At 28.5% G+C, this 27210-nt stretch overlaps 1 protein-coding gene across 1 annotated transcript; it reads left to right on the top strand.

Annotated features, from left to right (window-relative positions):
* Positions 1–668: 668 nt before the first annotated feature.
* LOC107444813 (metaxin-1) lies at positions 669–25309 on the top strand. The gene is made up of 9 exons (XM_043051213.3): positions 669–841; positions 3203–3269; positions 6515–6594; positions 12320–12412; positions 13849–14031; positions 18010–18086; positions 19636–19793; positions 21872–22008; positions 25127–25309. Exons 1-9 carry the CDS (start codon positions 773–775, stop codon positions 25217–25219), a joined length of 957 nt encoding a protein of 318 aa, XP_042907147.2. The 5' UTR covers positions 669–772; the 3' UTR covers positions 25220–25309.
* The last annotated feature ends 1901 nt before the right edge of the window (positions 25310–27210 follow it).

Raw genomic sequence — 27210 nt, 5'->3', positions numbered from 1 at the left:
GCGACGGTCTGGGAAACATCCCTGAGGATGATCCGAAGACATGCCATCACAATTTTGATCCTCTGCGGAGGGGATGGCACCCCCGCTTCGGTAGCCCGACGACCTGCACGCGAAGTCGAGCACTTTACGGTAGAACAGTTTAACGAGGACCCATACCACATACCCTCAGTCCCTACGCAGGCTGATCCAAGTGGTCACCCACCAACACACTGACAGCAGCCAGTGATGCTTGACTTCGGTGATCTGCTGGGAACCGTGTCGTAACGATCAGTCCACTACGGGACGAAAATTAATATCATAACATAAATAAAGTGTAAGGCTTGCCACGTTTTGAATGTTATCACTTGTTTGGCTACAATTATGCAAAATATTGCCGTTGCTATTTTTTGGGTTACACGATAGCATGCTTGCGGGGTCTACCGAGTTTATTTGTTTTGTTAGAAGTTAAATTGAAAAAACTCTTAATATTGGAAATTTACAAATGTACTAATAATGAATGGCGTGCTTTTCTAAACTTTTGCGTAACAAATAATTTAAGTAGTAACCCTAAAGTTTTACGACTCATTTTAATCCCTAGCGCCATCTGTGCATACCTTTGCACGGTTACTTAAAGGCCGGCATCTCAATCTATGTAATTAATAAGCAAGCTACAAGCAAAATACTGCAAAGAGCTTCAAAAACGCTCATCAGTTACCATCAATCAACAAAATTTAATCAACAAATCTGCTCAAAATTTATATTACAAATAAATTTACCTTAAATTTTTTTTATAATGGAACTTGATATTTGGGAGGGTGATTGGACTCTTCCATCCGTAGATTTAACTTGTTTGCAAGTGATGGTATTTGTTGATTTATTTCACATATCGCAAATATTGTATTTTACTGCAAATAATGGTGCTGAAAAAAAAAAAAAAAATTTCCAGGCTGTTATAATTTTTCTAGCTTAGATAAATTTTTTCTAGATCCCTTATCCTACAAGTCTGATTTTTTTTCTTGTTTTTGTTTTTGGGATATTTTATTATATCCATTATCATTGTTAGATGTTCCGGCATAGCGTAACCAGTGTTTCCTTTTTATACCAGATATTGCAGGGTAACTAAATACTTAAACGAGCAAACAGTAACGAAACATGTCAATATAATTACAAACTAATAATATTTAATAATGCATTTGACATTTTGGAGTAACAAACACGTCCTCGAATCACCAGTCTCTTTTCACAAATGTTTTATGTTCTTCAATTTTAAAACCAAAGTGGGGAGTGAAAAGAAGGAGATAATTTAGCTGATGACTCATTTCTCTGTTGTCTTAATTGGCTGATGATTCATTTCTCTGTTGTCTTAATTGGCTGAGGCCTCATTTCTCGGAGTATTGTATTAAAATATCATAATGCAAGTAAAAGTATCAAAAATCACAAAGTATTAAATATCATTATCTGGAAATAAGAAATCTCTAAAAATATTTTTTGATTCTAATAGGTTATCATTTAAAAGCTTCTTTTCCTGAAATGACTTGAGATAAAAGTTTATTAAATACTAATGTTTCATTGCTCTGGTGGCCAATGGTAGCACATTAAGGTCACAATTTCTCATTTTATTATAATTTTGAAAAGATTTATTTAAAAAAAAAATTTGGTTAGTGATATTTCCATATTGGCAATAAAAAGACAAAGATACTTGCAAAAATTGAAAAATTTTTTTTAGTTATTTGCCAGAGGCTGTCAAATTTTTTTGGAACAGATATCGCTTCAAAAGTTTCTGAGAATAAACGAAAAGCAGTTCTTTTCTTGTGGGACAAAATTCTATAGAATAGATTTTTTTTTTTTTTAAATGTGATTCAATCTTATTTGGAATCTTAATTTCAAACTGTTTTATCAACAAAATGCTTTCGTAAATCGTATTTATGATACTTTTTCGTGGGGAGAAAGGTTAATCAAAAAAAAAATTTCAATTACTTATTTTACTCTGATTTTAAAAATTCTATGTTAATCATTTTTACTTCATTTTACTCAGTCGATGCAAATACATTTCAGGAACTGTCTTTTGTATGATTATAGACTTTTTCAGAAAATGTGCAATATTTTATTTCTTCATTAATACATTTTGGAAAACCTCAAATAACTTTTCTATTCTTAAGTGACAGAGGGGTGGAAGTTGTATTTTTAGCCCACCGCAGCATGTGGAATTTTTAGCCCACCGCAGCATGTGGAAGCATCTGTAATTTCAGTAATTGTAATTATTCCATGGTATCTGCGCACCTGAAAAATCATGGAAAGTCATGAATTTTGGTCGTGAACAAAACGTGTCATTAAATGTCATGATTTTAGCTATTTTTTTCAAAACAAATCGTGGATTTAGGTCTCTGAAAAATCTAATTTTTAAAATGGAATTACTCCCCCTCCCCAAATTTCATGGTGTTCCAAATGTCTGAATTTGTAACAAAATACCCACTCACAGTTATATTTTATTAAAATATAAAATGTTTTTATCATGTTCTTTAAAAATTATGGTGTTCTTTCAAAAAATGAAGGGGAAAAAAATTCTTTCTCGATTGAATTATCTTTTAAACTTCCGTGATTTCAGAATTTTTGTTGTTATTTTTTTTTTTTTATTATTTATCAATTTAAAATTATAGCTGAAGCAAGCCTGTCATTGGCGAATTTTGTTTATTCTGAAATGAGAACAGAAAAATCAGGAGTATTTTTTCCCTTTCCAATGAACAAGAATATAATTCTACAGAGAAAAAATTTTTTTTCACTTTTGTTATTTTTCAGCTATTTTATTGCTTCAACTCTTTCTTTACTTTGTTTTTTAAATTTAAAATCTATAAATATGAAGATGCAGAGTATAACAGTTTTGGTAATACCAATCATTTCAATTATAATGCTTTTATAAATTTATTGTTGTGTTTTCGTCGGGAGAAAATAGTAACTTCGTTAAGTCCTGAAAAATTATTGGAATTAGTCATGGAAAGTCATGAATTTGAAAATCAAAAAAATAGCAGGTACCCTGTTATTCCCTTTTTTACAAAAAGTGTATTTATTCAATTTGTCTGTCTTTTCAGACTAGCAGGTTTTTTTCAATAGGATTAAACATTCCGGAAAATAGATATTTCATGAACATATGTACTCTAATTTGTCACAATTGTTTTAATTATTGTTAATTGTATTGTAACTTAATTAAAATATGTATATTTTATAGGCTTATTCTAAGTTTTCTGGTGCCCCTATTAAAGTTCTGAAGACTAACTGGTGTTTGTCAAGATATGGTAAATAAAGAAATGACTTATTTCTTCTGATACATACAATGAACTACTCATTGTAAAAGGTATTTTTATAGTTGTGAAAGTTTTCAGGAAATTTTCTAATTCATCAAGTTAATAAGCAGACATACATAATCTCCACAAACACTGTTCACAAAAAATTTTTCACCATTGTGGAAAAGTTTTTAATATTACTCATTACTATTGAGCGAAAACTTAAATTATGATGTTACAGTAGCGAACCGATTATCCGGAATGCTCGGGACCATCGCTATTCCGGATAAATGGCGGAAAAATTTATCGAATTTCGTTCCGGTTTTCTCATTTCCGGATAACGGTTTCTGTACTGTATATACATGCATATTTATTACCGTCGTTGAACAGCTGACCAAATATAGGGTTTACAGCTACTAATGTTCAACTGAGTAGCCTTGTCATTTTCAACCCAATCCAGAAGACAAGGGAACTTCTGAATCAAGTAGTGGGAGAAATTTGCCTTTGTGAAAGACTTTTTTGATGGAACATTTGTGTTACTTGCTGTGGGAAACCACAAAAACCATCTACGGTTAGCCCAATGGCAAGGGTGCTCTGACCCATGATCCGTCGATCACTGAGGATATTTTAGGTCAGCACTCTGGTCGGTGTGAGCCGGGTGCGAAATTTGAATTCACCAGCTTCTGGGATCGAACCCGGGTCAACTCACTAATAGGCGAATGCTCTATCCCCTGAGCCACCACGACTCATTCAAACATGTATTTTGCTTAAATATGGTTAAAATAGTATTTTTCAGTTATAAAATATATTGAAATAATTCACTTTTATTGTTCTTTTTTTTTGTCCTATATTGTAAAATGAGTAGCACAACAAAGCAAGATTATTTAAGTATAGAAGAATTGAGAAATGAGTCTTATGAAATGTGATTCTTAAAATGCTTCTCCGTGAATATTTCGATTGCAGAAAAAGTTAAGCATGAAAGAAAACAAAATAAATCAATAACTCAATTTATATCTTTATAAAGCTGCTAAATTTAGAAAAATATATGCTGATATGTATATAGCCTATGTAACAAAGTAGTTTTTTATTTTTTGAAATTAAAAAACTTTTAAAAGTAATTGTCTAACTAATTTTACCAAAATTAGAGGATGATAAAAAGGTTAAAACTAGGTGCATTAAATTGCTTGCTGAAAGATTTTTATTTTAGATTTTGTGTGCACAGAAAGCTTTCATTTTATCTAAGTTTGTTAATTAGTGTTGTAAAATTAAATACTCATTCATTAAAGGCTTCAAGTCAACAAAACGAGTTTTTTCATCAAGTCAAAATGTGATGCAATTTTGAATTTTTTCCTTCCAACAAGAAGAAAGAAACAAAAACATTAACATAGGAATCATGATTCAAAAGTTTTTAATGTTCTTAAAGCTTAAAAGATTAAATATAATAACATAATTCTTTGTAATAATGTAACTCTTTATTAACTATGTATAATATATGAGTAATTAAAGAAATAAATGAATGTAATTTTTAAATTTACTAAATTGTTATGAATATCTAAAATAAAATATGTACAGAAATAACTGGATATTTATAAATAAATAAATAAAATGAATATTCGATAAAATATTTTGTTTACTAAATTGATTTATGAATATCTGAAATTAAAGCTTTTTATGTATTATGATAACTGCATATTTCTCAACAAAAAAGGAAGATGAATCTTTGACAAAATATTTTATTTACTAAATTGATTTATGAATATTTGAAAGGAAAAATTAATATATTCTGCCTATTTGTCTACAAAAAAGAAAATGAAATTCTTAATGAATTCCATTTTTCGGAACAGGCATTGTGATTCAGGAACCTTCTCAAAATACAAATAAAAATCAGTTCTTTTATTATTCCTCTGTTCGGAAAAAGTTTCTGTTAATGATGATGCTGACACATTTCATTAAAAGCTAGAAATGTGATGTGATATCACTTTATACAATCTAAAATTTGTTTTCAAAAACTTAGTAAATTTTGATTTCAATTTTTCTACAAACACTTTTCAAACTGTGCAAACATCAAGATTCTATAATCACACCTGGGAAGTCATGAGAAATCATTTCACAACTAAATTTGTTGTTAAATGTCATGATTTTAACTATTATTTTTTTAAGAAAATCGTGGATTTAGGTCACCCAAAATTCTAATTTTTAAAATGGAATTTAATCTCCCCCAAAAAAAACATTTAGGTAAATTAAATATTTAGATAAATTAAAAATGTGCATTGAGTTTCTTTATGTAATAAAATAACATTTATGCAAGCCATTACATCTTTTAAATTTTTATTCAAATTGAAGATATGTAGGTTATTATTTAACAAAACTTTTATTAAGTTTAAATTTCACATTTAAAAATTAAATTGAATACGCATAAATAAATATTTTTATGTAAACAAAAATGATAAATGCTTCATTAATCCATAATTTTTGTGATAAGAGTTACAAAGTATTGTCATTGAAAAAGTTACAATCTTATCAACTTATTATTCACTATTGAATGACATGTATATATAAATTGAACTTTTTACATTTTTATGGTCTTCATTATATTTATTTTAATATAAAAAAATTGGACAATTGTTTTATTTCAAATTAGAAACCAATGCAATAAATTAATTATATATTATTGATTTGCCTGTAGACAAATTTTTGACCCTACCTACCACTGCAAAGTGTTTTAGAATAACTTTGCTTTCTTATATTGTTATCATAAAAAGTGAAATCAAGCTTTTACCGTACTGTTGAGGTGTTAGAAATCTTTACTTCAATTAAAATTACAACTATAGTTTGTCTAAAGTGAGAACTCCTTTAGACATTTGTCTGAACCTGTGGTGGTGACTATGGTAACAAGGTATAACTATTTCAAGTAAGGGTCATTGTTTAGGCCCGGGTCAGCGGGAGAAAGGGAATGTCTTTTTCTACTATGTCAGATCCTAGAGGGAAGAGAAACTACCCTCCCTGAAATGTGCTATTCTTGTTTCCATAGCAGCAGACAGTGGGGGGGGGGAGTTCTTACCATAGACAAACTATACTTTTTACTAGTTTTTAAGAATAAAACTGGATGAATTATTTATGCTATTATATTTATATTATTACTATTTATAATATAATTATTTGTTACTAAGTTATAAGGAAATTATTACTTTTTATAAGATAATAACTTTTATTTTGCTATAAAATTGCATTTTTTAATAGCATTTTAATTTTTTTAGGTCATTTACCCGTGTTCCGGCATACTAAAAAGAATACTTTAACGACATTTGATAATATTGTGTCATATCTTCAAAAGCAGGTATTTATTTGCTAGATCAAAGCTATTCTCAAAATAATTACATTTTTCTGATGCATGTGGATCTATTATCTTTACCTGTGAATATGACTTGAATTTTAGTGTGAGAAAGTACAAAGTGGTATTTTAAAGTATCCTTTACTTTAGAGGAATTCCTCAAACATAAATCAAAATACAGACCCAAATGTTGTAATTTGAAAGTTCCATTTACAGTAGAACCTCGCTACAACAATATTTTGGGGACCAAATAAATATATTGTTGTAGAGGGATGTATTGTTATATCGAGGGATTATATGCTTTGGGGACACAGTAAACCTTTTTTTAATTTTAATGTTATATACATGGGGTCTGTCCAGGCAGAATTTACTACCCTTTAGCGGTATCTTCACAAATTCAACTTTAGGAAGAACGATAGTTTCACAAATTCAATTTTAGGAAAAACGGTAGTTTCACAAAATACTTCTTAAAATTTTATTTTTGTATCCCTTAAGAAATGATAAATCCATATTTTTGTATTGATTTTTTAATATAGTTTTTAATTTTTCACAAATTATGTCTTAAATTTTCACAAAATCGGTACCTCTCAGAAAAACCTAGACAGACCCCTGATATATGTATTTACTATAAATGTATATATATTAATTTGCAGATAGGTTAATTAGGGTTAAATGTTAAAAGCAATTGAAATAAAATAAGAGAGCAAATATACCTGAAAAACTGTTTTTATTGAAAATAATCTGATATTTTTGTTTGTTTATTCATTTTTCTGACTATTAGGTCAACCAACAAAGTATGCATTGAGTTTTGAAATACGAGAATGATTTTCATTTGTGATTGGTGCTCTACCCACCCTGAAAAAATTCTCTTTCGTGTGTTAATATGATGCATGTGTTCATTTGCGATTCATGATCAGGTTTTAACATGAAGGAAACGAAATCAGATAGGAATGTTACGTCTGTGACTTGTTAAGAGATAAGGAAGGCAATTCTAAGAATAGAAGCTCTTGGGGTGGTCAGCAGTGAGTCTTTTCTTGTCAGAAGAAAAATGGCAAAAGAGGATAAATAAGATTGTTTACATTATTTGAAAACTAATAATAAATGCAAAAAATAAGGTCGAAATTCGGGGGGAAATCATTTCACAGCGGCTTATTGCTTCAGAGAATATCATCATATTGAGAGGAGAATAAGATTAATTCATATGAAAGTTTGTCGAGACCACGAAACATTATCTTAATGGAGAGAGTTATTGTTGTATTGGATACCGTAATAGCGAGAGTTCACTGTATTATAATAGTGAAAAAAGCTCTCCTTTAAACCTTAATGAAACTATTTTGCATGACAGGAAAAACAATTCCTTATTAGAATCAGCATTTGCACATTTCTGGTCTTATTTTTCAATAAATAAGAGATTTATTATGTGCTCAATAAGGAAAATGTATCTTACAATTTTTCTGAAAGAAGAAAGTAATAAACTATAACATACATTTCGTTAAGAAAAGATTATATTTTCTCATACTTATCAAACACTATCCTCTTCATTTATTTTTTCTCTACATCAATTTTCAATTAACCTTCTTTTGGCAGAACCCTGACTTGAGAAATAAAATGTATAAAAACAATGGTATTAACAAATAAAGGAATTAATTTTGAAAATACTCAATAAGAGAAGGAAAATTTTTTCATCATAAATATTCCCAGTCCTAGAGATAGGAATTTGTCTAGTGAAGAATTTGTTTTCGGTGTAAAATAATAAAAAAAAGAAAAATTGAAAAATCATGTAAAAAGCATTTACAAACTACAATTCCAATGGAAAGTTGTGTACTGCAACAGAAGTTCCATAAGCAAATTTAAACCAATAGAAGATTTAAAAAATAAAGAGTTTAATACTGAGAACTGATGTTGACGTCGTCAGCCGGGTACCAGCCCCAGAAATCACAAAACCTATTCTATCTTGAGAGCACAACAAATGTCTAAAATTTGCTCTCTCTCTGCACCCCCGAAAGTTTTGCAAGAAATCCAGGAAGAGAGGTAAAGAGAATACAAAAGTAAAATACATAAACTAATTAGAATATTAAAAATAATTTTCAAAAAACTTACTTAAAAAATATTTCTTTGCTAAAACAAAAGCACACTACATTCTGAAGACCCTTAACCAAAGTGAAATTCACAAACAAACAATTAATGCGCAGAAAGAAGAAAAAAAGGAGAGTAAGAAAGTTGTTGCCATCTAAAAAGCTTAACTGGGGGGCAACTCAGTTTAGTCTCAATCTAGCCCTATTAAAAGAAAACAAAATAATATCATGCAAAATCAGGTAAAATAATTTTTAATCATTTGTACAATTTTACCTTCAATATTGTGAAAATTGAAAGGAAAACCATTGCTTTTAAAATTATTTAAAAAATTACTAGTAGCCTCTTGAAAGTATTCAACATTATTGCAAATTTTATTAATTCTAGACAATTTATAAAAAACTTAATTTTTGAAAATATTACTACACAAATTCGTATCAAAATTACGGAAAAAAAATAAGCCTAAAATTAAAAGCCTTCTTTTTATCAAAAACATATATTTTAATTTGATTATTAGCAATATTAATTTTAAAATCCATATATTCAACATTTAAATAATTATCATAAGTCCTCTTCAAAACCAAATTTTCAGGATAAATATTAAAAGCAAAATCATAATTAAATAAAATTAAATCATCTCTAAAGCTTTAAAATCAATTCAAGAAACTTTGCTTCAAAAAAATATTAGCAAAAGCTACAGAAGAAGAATTAACTTGTGGTATCCCTATTTTTTGTTTATAAAAATCAATGCCATTAAAAAGAACATTTTCAAAAAGATTAAATTTACAAATGTCAGTCCAATAATTTTTATCAATATTTTCATTAATGAAATATTTTTCATAAATGTAACTACAAATATCAAGTATTTTAGCATGACGTATACTGATATAAAGATTTTCAAAAACAAATGTATTAATACTAAAAACTTGATTTTTTTTTCAAAGTTCAAAACATCAATATTACTATTAATAACAATATTTTTCTCACTTTTAATTTTAAGCAAAATAATTTTAAGATTATTAAAAATATTCTGCTGCTATTAGAATTATAACCACAAGCTATAAATCTGAATTTTACTGTATTAGAAGCTATGAAATTTAACAATCGGAAATAAATAAGGATAAGTAATTCTATTCAATTTAATTTTTTACTGAAAGCAATAATCATTTTGTCAATAACTTTTTTGTGATCCATTAATTTAAGATAAGTCTTATTAGTATTATGTTCCTTAATAATCACATTTTTTTTTAAATATTTGCACATAATACAAAAGTTATTAAAAGCTTTATCAACAACTGCAATAATTTACTTATTTTTAAGTTTTTTAATTTTCTCAAACGTGTCATAATCAATAACTGTACCACTTGGATAAAAACGAAAATTAGATTTGTTTAATTTATTTTTTACACTTTCAACAATCCTTGTTTTCCATTCTGTAAAACCTAAAATGGGCCAATGATATTTTCTAGAAATCTTAGCAATTGACCAATCTAGTTTCCTTTTAACTGATAAAGTTGAAATTCCTTAGCAGAAAAGAGCTACCCAACATTTAAATAGTGAAATGAAAACATTAAAATTAATCGAAACAAAAAATTAAATTTTATTTTTATTTTTAAATTAAAAAAAATATATTTTAACAAAAGTACTTTCAGCTGTAACAGTGGGCAATCAAAGGGGTAGTATAAGGGGGTCCTTTTTTTCTAGAAAACTCCAGATTTATTTCCTGTGTATTTATGTATAAATATCCACATATATATGAAATAAATTTGTATATATTTATGAAACTAAAAATAAACAAACAGTTTTTGAAAAAATAAGATGTGTGCTTCTTCCAAAGGTGATGTCTATTGATTTTTTTATTCTGACTATTTTTAAGATGAAAATTTTTCTTTATTTTTATAAGTTCAAGGTATCCGCGCACCTAGAAAGTCATGGAAAGTTATGAATTTCGGTATTGAACAAAATTTTTCATGATTTTAAAAAAAGTTTTTTAAAGAAAGTCATGAACTTAGGTCGCTGAAAAATCTAATTTTTAAAATGCCCTTTCTTGGTGTTCTGAATATCTGAATTTGTAATAAAATCCCCACTCACAGTCATATTTTATTAAAATATAAAATGTTTTTATCATGTTCTTTAAAAGTTATGGTGTCTTTTCAAAAAATGAAAGAAAGAACATTTCTAGAACTAATTATCTTTTAAACTTCTGTGATTTCAGAATTTTTGTTATTATTTTATTTTTTTTTTTTTTAATTTTATCAATTTAAAATTCTAAGCTGAAGCAAGCCAGTCATTGGCGAATTTTTTTTAATTCCGAAATGAGAACAGAAAAATCAGGAGTATTTCTTTCCTTTCGGATGAACAAGAAAAGTATCTTTAGAGTATAATTCTGCAGAAAAAAATTATTTGCTTTTGTATTTTTTCAGCTATTTTATTGCTTCAACTCTTTCTTTACTCAGTTTTTTTAAATTTAAAATCTTTAAATATGACGATGCAGTGTATAACAGTTTTGGTTATACCTATCATTTCAATTTATGTTATTGTAATGTGTTTTTTGCCGGAGAAAATAGTAACTTCTTTAAGTCATGAAAAATTCTAGGAATTAGTCATGGAAAGTCATGAATTTGAAAATCTAAAATGTAGTAGATACCCTGTAGGTTGCTTCTCATAAAATTAGTGGAATCAAAAGTCCTGCAGTTAGTTGTTGAGCGGTACCTACCTACCTACCCTGTTGTGGAAGAAGTATTGATTACCTTAAATTCAAGCAAAGGGGTGGCCTCTTCAGCATGTTTTACCTTTGCTTAATGTTGAACTAGATTATTTTTAAAATGCTGTTTACTTTGCCTTTGAAGCAAGTTTATAACTAAATAGACAAAACATAGTAATTTTATAGTTTAAAATAAATGTGCAATTGATTAAAAATTATTTCTTAAAGAAGCATGGCACACTAGACACCTGAAAATAATAAATCTGAATTTAACTGGTACCCTCATTGGAAATGGTTCACCATCTCCGTAATATAGTGTCGAAAACATTCAAAATCATTTAGATGTGCTGTGTTTAAAATGGGGAAAATGTTTTCTAAGTTCTGGACAATTTTCCCTCGCTCTCAATTGCGGTGTTTGAAAGTATTTGGAGTATTGATTATAGCTTCATGCCACAGGTCCCTGGTTCGAACCTCGGGCCGGGCAAGGTTGACTCAGTCTTTCATCCCTTCAGTGGGTCGATCAATGAGTACCAAGCATGCTTGGGAACTAAACACTGGGGGTTCCGCGTTCGGCTGACCGGAACGTCTGCTCTTGCACCCCAGAGCCCAAGGTCAAGAAAATTGAGATGGGCACAGTAGGCCTGGGCCCTCTATGGGCTGTCGCGCTGCTGAGTTTAGTTTAGAGTTTATTGAGAGAAGTAAATATTCAATGTCAAAAATAACAGTCAGTAAAAGAATGTTAAAAAATTTAGTGCGCAAAATAAATGTTAGAAATTTCCAGTGTTTCATAATTACGGACATCTATTGATGCATCCAACCATTTATGGTATAAAAGATGTCTTTCATCATTCTTATCAAGTCTCCTTTTTTAATATAATAATTCAAAATTTGATAGAATGAATGAAGATTTCACATTTAGTGAGATTGGTTTCTAATGGTTTTTCTTTTCATTAGAATTATAATGCTGATGTTGACTTAAGTCCGAAACAGTGCTCAGATATAATTGCATATACTGCTTTACTGAGAGACAAGCTTTATCCTGCATTGGTAAGTTTTTTTTCTATAAATTGCATTATTTTTTCTCTACATATGTTTAGTAATGTATTTAAGAAGATGTGTGATCAGATATTTTAAATGACTGTCACCAATAAAATTATCTCATAAAATTATAATTCTCATTAAAGTAGGATCCAGACTATTTTCATTAAAGTAGGATCCAGACTATTTTCATTAAAGTAGGATCCAGACTATTTACAGACTATTCTCATTAAAGTAGGATCCAGACTATTTACCGACGTAGATACTCTCTGTGAACACGAAATTTCAATTGGAAACTATTTTTCAGCCCTTTAACCTTAATTTTAAAAATCACTGTCTTTCTAAAGTGTTTTAATTTTCATAAAACTCTATATTTAATTAAAACTCTTTATATAAAATATTTTTCTTGTTTACATTCTGCACTTAGCGTGACATGTTTTTACAAGCGGCTGATTCCTATATTTCAGGGCAGGTAGTCACAAGCCTAGTGTATTTATGATTGTCAAAAGTTTTAAGATCTGCTGTTTACACTCTTGGAATATACGTAAATCCCATTTTTCGATAATTTACTTCAATTTCGTTCAACTAACTATTTTAAGTGTTGAATAATGACTATTCCGCTTGAATATGTGATAAATTATGTAGTATTTTCACATTTTATTTTCAACATACTGTTGTCGTAGGCCATGAAGGAAAGAGGTACGATTGTTCTTGTTTTCCAGTCGCGCGGCCAAAAATTTGACTTCTGTCACACACATTTATCGAGTGCACCCATTCATTCATCCACTGCTTGTAATTTAGACCAGATCCAGTGAACGAGCCATCTCCAATCCAGTACCCCAAGAGGTATGATTTGTAAGTGGTTACATGGAGGACTATGTGACCTGGCAGGTTTAATGTGCACCAGTCACCATTTACTATGTGGGGAGCCTTCAACCAGCTGGATACGAACTTCTGTTCTCACGAACTCGAGTCCAGCACCCTATCAACCAGGCTATCTCGGCCCTCAACATACTGGCAGAGGTGATTGTACCGGAAATCCAAGGTTCAGAAGTTTCAAGAAATTATCGATCACGTTTATGTCTAAAAATTCTTGTATATTTTATATAAAAATATTAGAACTAGAATTTATACTTGGCATCTCTTACATTTGTAAATATTTTTTTTGGTAGAATAATGAAAGTGATGAGATAAAAGTAAACTTATACATAATTAATTATTTAAATAATGCTGCATGTAATTCATTAAGAATATCGTGTTATGAAATATCAATGATTTAAATTTATAAAGACATAAATTTTTTGAAATGCGTCATTAATGATTTTACTCAAGAAATTTTCAGGATTTTTGAGTTGGGCTCGCAATCGCCCCTGTAATGGTGAAAATATGACGTGAAGTTTTGGTTTTATGCAGCATCATTACTCAACTGTTTAATTTCTTTTCAGCTGTATGTGTGGTGGGTGGATGAAAAGAACTATTGTGAGCTGACACGCCCATGGTATGCTAAAGTGCTACGTTTTCCCCTCAACTACTTCCTTCCTGGTCATCAGCAGAGGGACGCCGTCAAAAAAATCCAAACTCTTTGGAATAGCAGTGATCTCATCAATGAGGACCAAAAAGAAATTGCTGTAAGTTTAGTGATTAAGGGCCAAGTGATGTCGTGTTTAGATGATATTCTGATAAAGGGGTGGGTAACAAGGAGCATTTTGGTTAAAATAAAAACATTTACTATGGTGGGTAGCGTTTTAAAAAGTCCTTAAAGGTGCTTATTTTCGATTTTCATTTTTTCAAAGCCCTTAACAATTCTTTTTTTTATTGGGTGTTTTTAAAAAGTGCTTAATTTTTCGCTTTTCGAAATTGAGGATTTTTTTTTACCATGTTGATTTTCATCACCTATTATGCAAAAGCTTGGTTTTCACATTGTTTTATTTAACGTTTTTGCAAATCATTCAAGTACAATGTATTTTGGCGTATTATCGTTCCATAGCGTATGAAAGCGCCAATCATTTTACATGTTTGATGAAATGCTTTCAGGTCCGCTTGTGCGTATACTAACTGGATTCAGTGGAAATTATTCTTGCATTATCATGTGCAACTCGGCTGCATTTTGCGAGAAATTCTCAATTTCAGGCTTCATTTTCCATCCTCTGAAATTGAACCTAAAAATCTCTCTATCTTTTTATGGTGGCTAATGTAATGAAGAAAAGATTTCCTTTTCAGAAACTAGTTATTTTATTATTGATCATGCAAAACCTTTTAAAATTGTTTTGCATTTTGTAAATGTATATAGTGCTTAAAAATATTTTTAAGTGTTAAAAAGCACTTAAAATCTGCTTCTTTTTTGTTTAAAGATTTGGCTATGCACTCTGATTTAAAATCAGCAAATTAAATATTTTGAAAATGTTTTTACATCTGAATAAGTATACATGTTATGCTTTAAAATTTCATTTAAACACATAGTTTAAGAAAAATGAATGCTTGTTTTGTTTCTGAACTGCTAGTAATGTTTTTTTTTAATATCAATTAATATACTTCCTAAATTGTGATTAAGATTTTCCGTTGTAATATTTTCTCATATTAAACACTTATTAAAAGGTTGTTTTCGTCGCTGTTTTAAATTCCTCAAAACTATTGACAGCAAAATCAGCTTGCCAAGAATATTATATGACAGCGGTTCCTTCTTTTTGCTATGAAACCCTAAATATCCTTTCATTGCAACTCTAAATTTATGCTTAAAATTTATTGGAAATTGTGACTCCATGCAGAACTGGATTAAGAACCTCAGAGACACTTAAAAAACTTTGATACTCCTTAAATGTAATCAAGATGATACACACGAAAAGAAAATATTTTTCTTAAATGAAATTTAAACTAAGTTTACAAAAATAAATAAATTAATATAACGGGCAAATTTAACTTCTTTTGTAAGGGAAATATAAATTCTTCCATTAACTTTTAGAAGGATTTTCTACGCTAATCACATGTTCTGTTAAGTAAAATAATTTTAAAATTTCTGGTGTTTTATTTTTTTTTAAATTTATTGTCCAACAATTTTTTTATCCATTCAAATTTTATGTAATGTAACCTAAGTTTTTATTCAAACTCTTCAGGTATTTTGTAATGTCTTCTAATATGCTTTTTAAATTTTTGCTAAAAATTAAGCGAAAATTTTTTTTTTCACTAAGAGTCTCGAGAATGCTGAGAAACCTGTGACAGTTCTCCGTGAATTTATAAAAGTTTTCTTATTACCTACATTATTTATTATTATTATCATTAACAGAATTAACTCACTTTAATGTTTTTAAGGATGGATTGGTAACTCCCCTTTAGAAGGTAATGCGTTCAACGTTAAGTGACTTTTCACCACTTGAAAAACGTAGTGCTTAAAATTTATTTGACATTATTATTTTCTTTTTTAAAATGAATTAATGAGGGGTATACAATATATATTTAATATGTTGAATATACAGTTAAATTAAAGATTTGAATTAATAATAAATTAACTTTGTAATTGAACCATTATATGTTACTTCACTTTGATTTCATTTCTGTGAAAATTATTTACAGAAAGTGAGTTTTATATATAAGTGAAAGCATCACCTATCAGCAACACTTAATCACCTTTTGGGGATTTTGAACGTCATTAAAAGCATCCTAACTACTGTCAACACAGATACCAGAATTTTCGTATTGACAATTTAGTTGCTTCTTTGAGTTCTTAAGGATGTAAAGAAAATTTTGGACACTTTCAAAGTTCCTTTATGGAAATAATACTGAGAAACAGTATTCTCTTTGGAAAAGTGTGCCTTGTCATTTTATTTCTGCAAGACCTTCATATATATATATTTTAGTTTATATTGATTTATTTTTTTAATTTAAAATTCTTCATATTGAGGTTAAAGGTTCTAAAAAAGCTTTAGTTTTACTTCTCTTCATTTGAGTGTTAACTCTATTACTAACTTCTGTAAATGATTCTGCCAAAATAACCACAAATATTTTTAAAGTGAAAGTAATATTATGTTATAATTATTATAAAATGAAAAAAAAGCTATAATTTTATGTTAAAACTTAAAGCAGTAAACCTGTAATTGTTTTTGTTTTGTTTTGTTTTTTTTGCTGAAGATCATAATTTTTAATATATTTTCCTCTTATAGATTAAAAATATTATTTATGACATGTTTTAGATATTTAACTGCTTGTATTGTAAAAATATCTGCAATATTTTTAAAAGTAAAAGCAGAATAAATGCTGTGAGGCTTTTTACTTCAAGTATGGAGTTATGTGAAGGAAAATAAGTAGTTAATATGTAATGCAATATGATATTGGGCAGGAAAATAAAGTACAAAAATATAATATATATAAATAAACATTCCTTTAACTATCTTTTATTAAATCTGTGTGCTTAACTTTAAATATGGAAAAAAAATTAATATTCATCATTTGCAGTCAATTTAATAATAATAAAAAAATATTTCTTTATTATTTTCAAAATAATTTACGAGCGGTATATTGGAATTCCTTTTGATATGGGTTTGGTTTAAGAAGTATCTAAAGAATTGACGCATACATTACAAATAAAATAAAATAGAGAAAGATTTCTTTATTGAAATTTAATTGATCCTTATATTTTGGTGTGGAATGTATTACTTTGTTGCAGAATGCATGAGTTTATTAATTTTAATGCTGTGGTGAAATAATTTTCTGTTCAAAAGGGGAAGAAATGGGAGATAATGTTGAAATATTTTCTTGTAAGAGTTTGAAGTCAAAGTTTTAGTTATCTTTTCATAAATATTTTTCTTGTGTATACATTTAATCATACATTAATATTTAAAAATACTTTTAAATTACAATTGGACTTCTATTTAACAAACTTCTATCTTGGTTGCTAATTTTTTCGACGAACGAAAAACATTTTAGAAATTTCTTTGTAAAGTGACTTCCAAATAGCGAAAAAGTGAATTTTCTACTTTGAGCAAACTTTGAGATCCACTTTCTTTATTTCCCAAAATATTTCGAAATATTTAAAACTTGTTAAAGCATTTTACGGTGGAAATGACCTTGAATACATTTTTGAAGCCGCTTGACTCTTGGAGAAAACAGTAAAATACCTTTCTCTTTTTGTTTGCATTTCAAACAAAAAACCCAGAGAAATTGAGTGGATTTTATTAGTAGCAATTATTTTTAAGAACATGTATGTGGTAATCTATATTTAAAATATATATTATATAAATAAATATATATTATACATAAATTTAGATTTTTAAATTGAAAATGTTTGTAGCATTATAGTGAAACACTGGATTATATTTTGCTCTATTCTTGCTTTCCATGCAGATTTCTTTTATGGTTAAGATTTATAAAACTAATAGTAGATATTAGTTTACAAGATATAGGTGTATCAATTGCTATTTTAATTATGTCTATTGTTTATGAATTAGAAACCTGTTTTGTGTTGGATTTCAAAATTTGATTTTCTATTGAACCAATTTTTCCTATAACGAACTCATTAGCGGAATTTAGCGACTTCTTTAAATAGAGGTCCGACTGTATTTAATAAAATTCATCTTAGAACTGTGCGCATAATCATGATCAAATACTCTTTTCAGCTTTACAAAGATGCTCAAGAATGCCTGAATCATTTGTCACATCGATTGGGAGATAATGATTTCTTCTTTGGGAAAACGTAACACATTCTTTCATATTTATTTATTTAAAATAAAAATAATTAGTTTTAGTGTTGTGTTCTGAATACATGGTGCTCAGTGTTTTTAAATAGTGCTTAAAGGTTCTTATTTTCGAATTTTGTTTTTAAAAGCCCTTCTCTCATTAGGTGTTTTTAAAAAGTGTTCAATTTTCCCTTCACAAAAAAGAGATTTTTTTTTCCTTTACCATGTCGATTTTTACCACGTATTATGCAAAAGCTAGTTTTTCACATTGTTCTATTCAACGTTTTAACAGTTCATTCAACCCCAATCCATTTCGCCGTACCGTTGATCCATAGTGTATGAAAGCACCAATAGTTTTATATGTTTGATAAAATACTTGTGAGTTCGCATGTGCCTCTACTGAGCTGTGTTTATTGAGATTATTGCAATCTCATGTGCAACTTTGTGGCATTTTGCAAATTATTCTTGATTCCGAGCTTCATTTTCCACCCTCTGATATCGAATCAAAAAATCTGTTAGATCATTTTATGATGGCTAATATAATCAAGAAAAAGAGTTCTTTGTCAGAAACTAGTTATTTTATCGTGATCATGTAAAGTCATTAATAATTATTCTGCATTTGCATTTTGTTTGTGCTTAAAAATATTTCAGAGTTAAGAAGTACTTAAAAGATGCTTATTTTTTGTTGAAAAATTTGGCTACGCACCCTTGAATAAAGAAAGATTAAGAATGATTCAAATATTGTGAAAATGTTTTTAATGTGTGATCAATTTTATAACTGTCTTTGAACAGCCAACCCTATTTTGAATTTAAGACTACTAATCTTCAACTCTGTTGCCTTGTAATTTTGAACCCAATCAAGAGGACAAGGGAACTCCTGGAGCCTGCATTGGGAGACATTTGCCTTCTTGGAGGATTTTTTGATGAAACTAACCTGCATTTGCGTAACATGGGGGGGGGACCACGAAAACCTCTCACTGGCTGCAAGGAGACTCTAACCCATGATCCATCTACCAGTAAGGATATTGTGTTTGGTATTCACCGGCAGTCGAACGCTTCATCCCCTCAGTTATCACAGCTCTTCATTTGATATTTGACAAATTTCGTCTTTACCAGTTCATGAAAGTATTAAGCTTAAATAACAAAACTATTATTTTATTTTTCTGTGATTAACTTGTAATAATTATTTAGTTATTTTATATAATCAATAATAATATTGTTATAATTATGTAATTAGTTATACTACTGTTTTTAACTGGTATTGAGCATTAATGATGAATTTTTATCAGAGGTTTGAGTATAAATATCTAAATATATAAGTAATCTAAGTATCTAAGTAATATAAGAAATAACATCTGATAAGAATCTAAATTTATAAGAAAAAATTAATAATTCCGCTACCTCTAGGGATGTCCTTTCCTGGAGTCCACAGGTCAAAACTAATAGAATATAATTTTACTTCTTTTGTGACCTTTTAGAATAAGGCTTTTTTGATTTAATTTTGCATTAAATCGGTTGATTTTAATCATATTTAGTTTTCTGCTTACTAAATAATTATACTTTCAGGCCCTGTTCTTTAGATGCTATTGTTTTTGGATTTCTTGCACCACTTTTAAAAGCTCCCTTCCCGAATGCAGCACTACAAAATCATTTGAAAGCCTGCACAAACCTGCAGAAGTTTGTTGACAGAATATTACAGAAATATTTTCCTTTATCTCCCGAAGGTAAATTCTTCTTTTTTAATTAATTATTTTTGATTGATTTTGTAATCTTTTAGGAGGATTCTGAAGAAAAGCTGTTTTAAAATGCAATGCAAATATAATTTACTTGTGAAACAGTCACAGAGTCCTCCCTGTGGCAGAATTTTTTCGGGCTTTCTGTGACATATCTTTGTAATACTAATCTATGTTTCTGTTACAAATGTACTACACATATGTTACAAATATACTTGTTACTAAATTAAAGCAACAGCAACTTCAAAAAATTTTTTTAAAAAAACAATTTTTTTATTAAATACGTAATGAATTTTTTTATTCTAATGTTATGGACGATATGCTCGCATTTTGCAGGAGGAAAACGCACTAATTATTTCCTTTTAAGCGTTTTGTAAATAATCATCACATTAAAAAAAGGTAATTAAAAAATCATGAAAGCAGTAGCAGTAACTAACGGAAGGAAAAAAAAAGATCGACGAAGAGATCATGTGAAACATACTATTCAGAAAAGGGTTACTAAATGTATGTTTTCATTTCGAGATTTAGTTGTAATAAATAATATCAGATTACAAATATCAGATTTTAAATACTATGTGAAAATCAATAGTAATAACGTTTAAAAAAATTAAAGCAAAAATTTTTGCAGAAAACAAAACCAATTTTTGTTTTACTTCATTACTCTTTGTTTTAGATTGTTCTCAAATGAGAATATAAAAATCACACACATTTTTTTTCACTCCACTCCGCGAGAAAAGCATATTTTTAATATAATTCTAAAGAACAGATGAAATCTTTCAAAACTTTTTGCACAAAAGGAAACCAAACTTTTTTACATCCCAATGAAAAATCTCTCTTGATCTGTGATTCAAAATATTTGAAAGCACTGTTCTATGTTATTAAATATTTAATGATGCAAGAATTTTCAATGTTTTTAAAGGTCTTGGTTAAGGCACCATAAGTAAAATCAACATTCATAAAACTACTAAAAACATATTTTTGTTTCTTACAATTTGAAATAAAAACACTGTTTTGATTAAAAAACAATTATCATTCGTGTACATTCTAATAGTCCTTATAAAATGTATGCTAATATCAATTTTTTTTATTTTGTTAGTCCGAAAACAAAAATAAAATCTGTTTCCTATCCTTAATTTAAAAAAAAAAAAAAACTGCCAAGATCTAACTGTTGGTGCTAGCGATAACTCCCCTCCCAAATTTTTATTCATTTATTTTACTGATTGAAACAAGCTAAATTTTTATTTCGTCATTTTATTTAACTAAACTTCACTTTTTGAGTGAAGGGCCACTTGCACAGCAGGTTGACTAACAAAGGGCCACATGCATATTTAGTCATGTTGGTGGCAAATATAATAATTTTTATCTCAAAATTGGTGCTCTGAACAATAAATATTTTCATCAGTAAACTTAGTAACATATTTTCCTAAAATTAAATAATTTAATTATTAAAATTCATTCAATAAAAAAAAATAATATTTTTTATTTTTCTGAAAATATTTTTATTTTTAATATTTGAGGAAAGGAGATATTATAAACTCTAACAAAAGAAAAGTATAATGCTCATAGAATAAATGTGTAAAAAAAGCTACATATATATATATTTTAATGAAAAATATAAATTTTAACTTATTTTAAAGAAAATTTATAGGGTTTAGGCAAAAATTAAAACTTAACTATAACAGTACATATGATTTCATATTTTGTGAAGAGAAATTAAAAAGATTCTCCATTTTAACTTTAAAAAAAGAAAAAAATTTTGTGTTTAGGAGCTCTCGCGAGCCGCACATCAACAGTCGGCGGGCCGCATGTGGCCCTCAGGCGGCAGGTTTTGCACCCCTAAACTAAACAAAAATTATTCTTAAATCATTTTTTATTAAGATCAATATTAGTTTAAAATTTTGAAAAATGTATATTTTTTGTATATTTTATCTTTGGATATGTTTCCCCTCTTTAAATTATTTAAAATTACTTTAGAAACTGTTTGATTAATTTGTATAATTAATTTTTAAATGTTATAATTTTTTATTTTAGTTGATGTATTGAAAATAATAATTTTTTTTTTCTGGTAGAACTTGAGGCTTTGAAAAGAAAAAAAGAAGAAGAAGCAGAAGAAAGAAATGAATTTCCAAATAAATGGCGAAACATCATTTTCTCAGGTTTATTTGCTACCATTATGATGTTATCTTATGCAGCAACCACTGTAAAGGTAAAGTATTCTCACTTCTTTCTAGCAGCATGGGTGTATGTATATATATATATATATATATATATATATATATATATATATATATATATATATATATATATATATATATATATGTATATGTATATAATCAGAGTTCACCCTGAGAATAAAAAAAAGGGGGAATTTTTTTCATTTAAATCAATTTTTTTTTTAAATTTTACTAATCATGCTTATTATAAATTATATTAAAATTGCTTAAAACATATTATTAAAAATTAATATTAAAATTAAAGTTAACTTAAATGGTTAAAACTATTAAATAATTATTACAAACTAATCACATGAAAAGTAAAATCATGTATTCAAGCAAGGCACCTCATGAATTTTTAAAAATGGAGACCCAATTGGCCAGATCATAGAAGAAAAAATTATTTAAATCAGATAACATAAAATCATCAGCTACGTACACAAATTACATATTTAACAAGTTTTAGAAATATAATTGTATTAAAATAAACAAAATAGATACAATTGACATATGTTTGTTAAACAGCAAATTATTTTATATACATGTAATGGAAAGTTATAATTTAAATGTATCACATCAACTTTGCCCGCATTTAGTTTATTTTGACTATCCAATATTAATTCTCCCGATCTGATTATTTTTCTGGAATAAACCTGTAATATCCATAAAATTAAACTTCAAAAAAAAATTATCACAATTATAAGAATGCATTTATAAATTATACTGTATAAAGAATATTTTTGATTTAAATCAATGACTTTATTTTGTTTATTTATTTATTATTATTTATTTATTTGAAATCAAGTAATTTAAATCATATTAATCCGGACTACTATGACTCATAATATTTCTTAGAATAATAAAAAAAATATGGTTGTTCACTGAAAGGTATTAGGGAGGTTAACTCTAAATTTAAAAAAAAATTTGGTGGAAAAATTGGAGTTGGAGTCGCAATTAAACAGGACTGCCATTCCTTAAGGAGAAAAGGGAAAACCTGGAAAATACAGGGAATTTAAAAACAATCTAAAATCACATTGAAAAGGCAGAGAATTTCGAATTTTTCCTTATAAACTGAGGAGGGGGGATTTCATTTATAATTTTTGTCTTTTAAAGAAAGCCGAACTCTCGAAGGGCAATCTATGAGATGTTTAACGATAATCGGCTATATTATACTATTTCATTCATTATAGTATTATTTGTTTTATGGTGATCTTATTTCTCCAAGTTTTTCCAACAACTAAAACTAGCATCCCTAATATAATTCACAAGAGTACAGTGAATATGTGTTCCATCTTTAATATATTGTGTGTAATATGTGCACACAGGGAATATTTTTTTATATATGAGTGGCAACACTATTAAAGGATGACAAAATATTGATAAATGTAAACTTATATTAAATTATGTCTTAAAAGTTATTTAGGATTGGTTATTCAGCAATAGTTTATCTTCCTATTTTAGAAAAATATCATTGCCCATAATGTTTTAATAAAAACAAGATGGGTCCATTTCGGATGCTCGTTACTGAAAAAATCTTTGCCATTCGTAAATCTTTATTCTCCTGGTCTAGAAATCTGCTCTCAGTTTTCTTTTAATTCCCTTTAAATTGGAGAAATTATTTGTCCTTAACGCAGGCAATACTAAAGTTTGTCACAAGAAACAGTGGCCTAGTTTTAATCTATGTTCAAAAGGGGGTTATCGGTTAGTGCCGTCTAATATATATATACAGTCCCTGTCCAAATTATTAAACGCACTATAAGATTCTATGAAAAAATCTTAATTATCTGGTGATACAGCTTCATTGTTTTTACGAGACTGAAATCAGTACAGTGTATAGTATCACCCAGAGCCGGATTATACCTTTCGTAGGCCCTAAGCATAGCCGTTTTTGGGCCCTCCCCTCTTTTCAAAATATATGCTGAAATTTTCTTGCATATTTTTTTTTTTACATTTTTATTAATATGGATTTTAATTTACAATGACTAAATACAATAATTTACAATGACTAAAAGGCGTAAGGCTTACAGTGATTTGTACAATAATTTCAGTTTTCTTGTTCACAATAATTTGTCAGAATCTGAGATTAAACTAAAAGCGCAAAATTTGGTGAAAATTTGCTCCTCCGATTTAGAGGAAAGTTTGTAGATGAATTTTTACTATTTTCAAATTTGTATGAACATAAATCTGCACAAGAAATGTTGAAGGCTCAAATTAAAGATAAACTTGTGAATTCTTTTCCTAACGTTCACATTGCATTAAGAATATATTTGTCGATTCTTGAATCAAATGCAGAAGGAGAAAGATCTTTCTCCAGATTAAAATTGTTAAAAAATTATTTAGGTTCAACAATGAATCAAGATCGTTTGGCATCGCTCGCACTTACGTCTATTGAATACGACATTTTGCGTAGTTTGGAATTCGACAGCATAATACAAGATTTCGTTGAATCCAAAAATCGCAAAAAAGTAATATATTAGGTCATAAGATTCTGCAAAATAATTTATTGCCGAAAAATATTATATTTTTATTTGTATCTTCATAATTTTGTGCAAAATACACTTGTTGTTTTTAAAGATAAATTATTTTTGTCAACAAATTCTTTTCTCCCAAGTTTTTCGTAGGCCCCTGAATTTCGTAGGCCCTAGGCACGTGCCTAGTGTGCCTATAGGTTAATCCGGCCCTGGTAGCACCTGATAATAAAGATTTTACATAGAATCTTACAGTTCCGTCATATAATTAGGCCAGGGACTAATATGTATAGAATGTAATGAAAATCTTTTATACCTACATCCTACTTGCCGTACATTAGTTCATTAATCGAGTAATATTTAATTTCGGAGGGGATTACATCCCCCAAAATCACTTCCCTGGGAAGGTGAATTCCTACCAAAAATTTTGTGACATATTTAAAGCCTTACATTTTGAAACCGCCAAGTTTAGTATTGAAATATGCCATTTTATGTCTCACCCCCCTATATGTTAGTAAAACTACTACCTTACTCGAATGCTCAGCTGAAACGAAACATTGACCCCCTCTCCCAAATGAAGGGGGGAAATGAGGTTGTTTTCTTGTCTGGAAAAATGATATTTTTTTTTTAATCTTTCCTTTAGATTAAATATCCCACAAGAAATGAAGACTACGCTCATGATGATTATGAACACTATTATGAAAGCAGTGAGAAACAAAACAGCTCTTCTCATTAGAAAATAATTTGAACATTATTTTAATGAATTGAAGTGTTTAGTGAAAGAATGCATGTAATTCCTCAGAAATAAAAGTGTATCTCAAACTTTTATATGTCTAGTGTTGCTCTTTCTTTTGTAACTATTGATTTGTGTGTGATTGAGTGCAAGACATAAGTTTGGAAACAATTCGAGAAATTCCTTAATAATAATAGATATTTATCTGAAGAGTGATAGACGCATGTCAAAAGTGACACTTCTCATCTAGATCATACATTAGGCAAACACCTGAGGGCGACAGAGGCAGAGGTAATTGTGCTCTGGAAAAGAAAGAAAAAAATGTATTTCCGGATTTTTCCCTACTTGCACTCCAAAAGTTTCGAGAAATCATCTATCACATTCATGTATAAAAGTTCTTGTATATTTCATTTAGAAAATATTAGAATTAGAATTTATACTTGGCATCTTTTATTTGTAAATATTTTTTCTGGTAGAATAATAAATCTAATGAGAGATAAAAGTAAACTTGTACATTATTATTCATTTGAATGATGCTGTATGTAATTTATTTAGAATTTCATGTTGTGAAAATATCAATGATTTAAATTTATGAAGACTTTAGTTTTTTTTAAATGCATCATTAATGATTTTACTGAGGGAATTTTCAGGATTTTTGAGTTGAGCTCACATTCACCCCTGCAGAAGTAAAGATAAAAAGTGAAACTTCTCCTGAGCAACCACTCTCTGTGAAATGGAGGTTGGTTGTTCTTAGAGGTTACCTCCATGAACTTCGAAATTGTTGTCGAAGGTATATGATTTTTCGCAAACGATGTTCATTTTAGTCATTTTCCTGGTGCGGAAATGCCGCTTTTGTTGACGTCAAAAAAAGACGGATCTATGATTAAAATTTAGAGTATATAAAAATGAACCCAACTGATATAACTATGTGTAAAAACAAATTTACCAACTGTAAATGATAAAGCTATTTTAAATAAATAATCAATTATTTTTTTTTTTAAGTTTTCATTTAATTTTATATCATAAAAATTAGTTAGATTTAAAAGATGAAAAGTGGTTTTCTTCTTTTTTCTAAAATAATTTTTTTTTTTCTAATTTAATTTTTCTAACTCTAAAAATAAATTATTGATAGCATTACCTTTAGGGTACTTTAATTGCAACGTGAGATTCTTATCGGCAAAAAGAGCTCTTTAAATGAGAGACTCACACAAATATTTTGAATACATTTTAATCTACTTATTTTTTATTATTATTTTTTTGTGTTTCCTTATTTGACCTTTTGGTGCAGATGTTTGCCTGGAGGAGAGGTTTTACCTCTTAAAGGTTTCCTTCAATGGAAAGAATTCTTAAATAGAAGTGATTTTTCCTGGTGGTATTTCTTTCAGCCAATCAGATAATATGCAATTGAAAATATCTGAGATTAATTCGCAAATTCGATGTAATTCCTTCCTTTTATGATATTTATTAACTAATGATATATAACGATAATGATTATATTATTTATTATGATTTTGAAAAACACTTGCCTGCTTCCAGGGTGCGTAGCGTTTTTAAAAAGTGCTTATTTTCGATTTGCGTTTTTTAAAAGCCCTTAAAGGTGCTTCTTTTATGGGGTGTTTTTAAAAAGTGCTTCATTTTTCCTTTACCCTGTTGATTTTCGCCACATATTATGCAAAAAGACACTGTTCATATTGTTCTATTCGACGTTTTAGTTCAACCCCAATCTATTTCGACGCATCCTCGGTCCTTAGCTTATGAAAACGCCATTCGTTTTATGATTCAAAATTTCATGATTTTTGACAATTGTCAAAAACTATGCCAAAAGTTTTATTTTTGACATGACGGTTGAATCTGGATAAAACCGTCTTTTCTTTTAAGTGCTTAAAAGGTGCTTATTTTTATTGAAAATTTGACTATGCACCCTGACTTCTGTTTCTGGTTCAATTAAATAGTTGCTATAGATATAAGTATTCATGTTTTAATAACATTTAATT

Source organism: Parasteatoda tepidariorum, chromosome 1 (genome assembly GCF_982258835.1).
Source record: "Parasteatoda tepidariorum strain Cologne lab strain chromosome 1, Ptep-v5.0, whole genome shotgun sequence".
Classification (NCBI taxonomy): domain Eukaryota; kingdom Metazoa; phylum Arthropoda; class Arachnida; order Araneae; family Theridiidae; genus Parasteatoda; species Parasteatoda tepidariorum.
The sequence above is the reverse complement of the archived record's forward strand: the minus strand, read 5'-3'. Positions and strand labels throughout refer to the sequence as shown.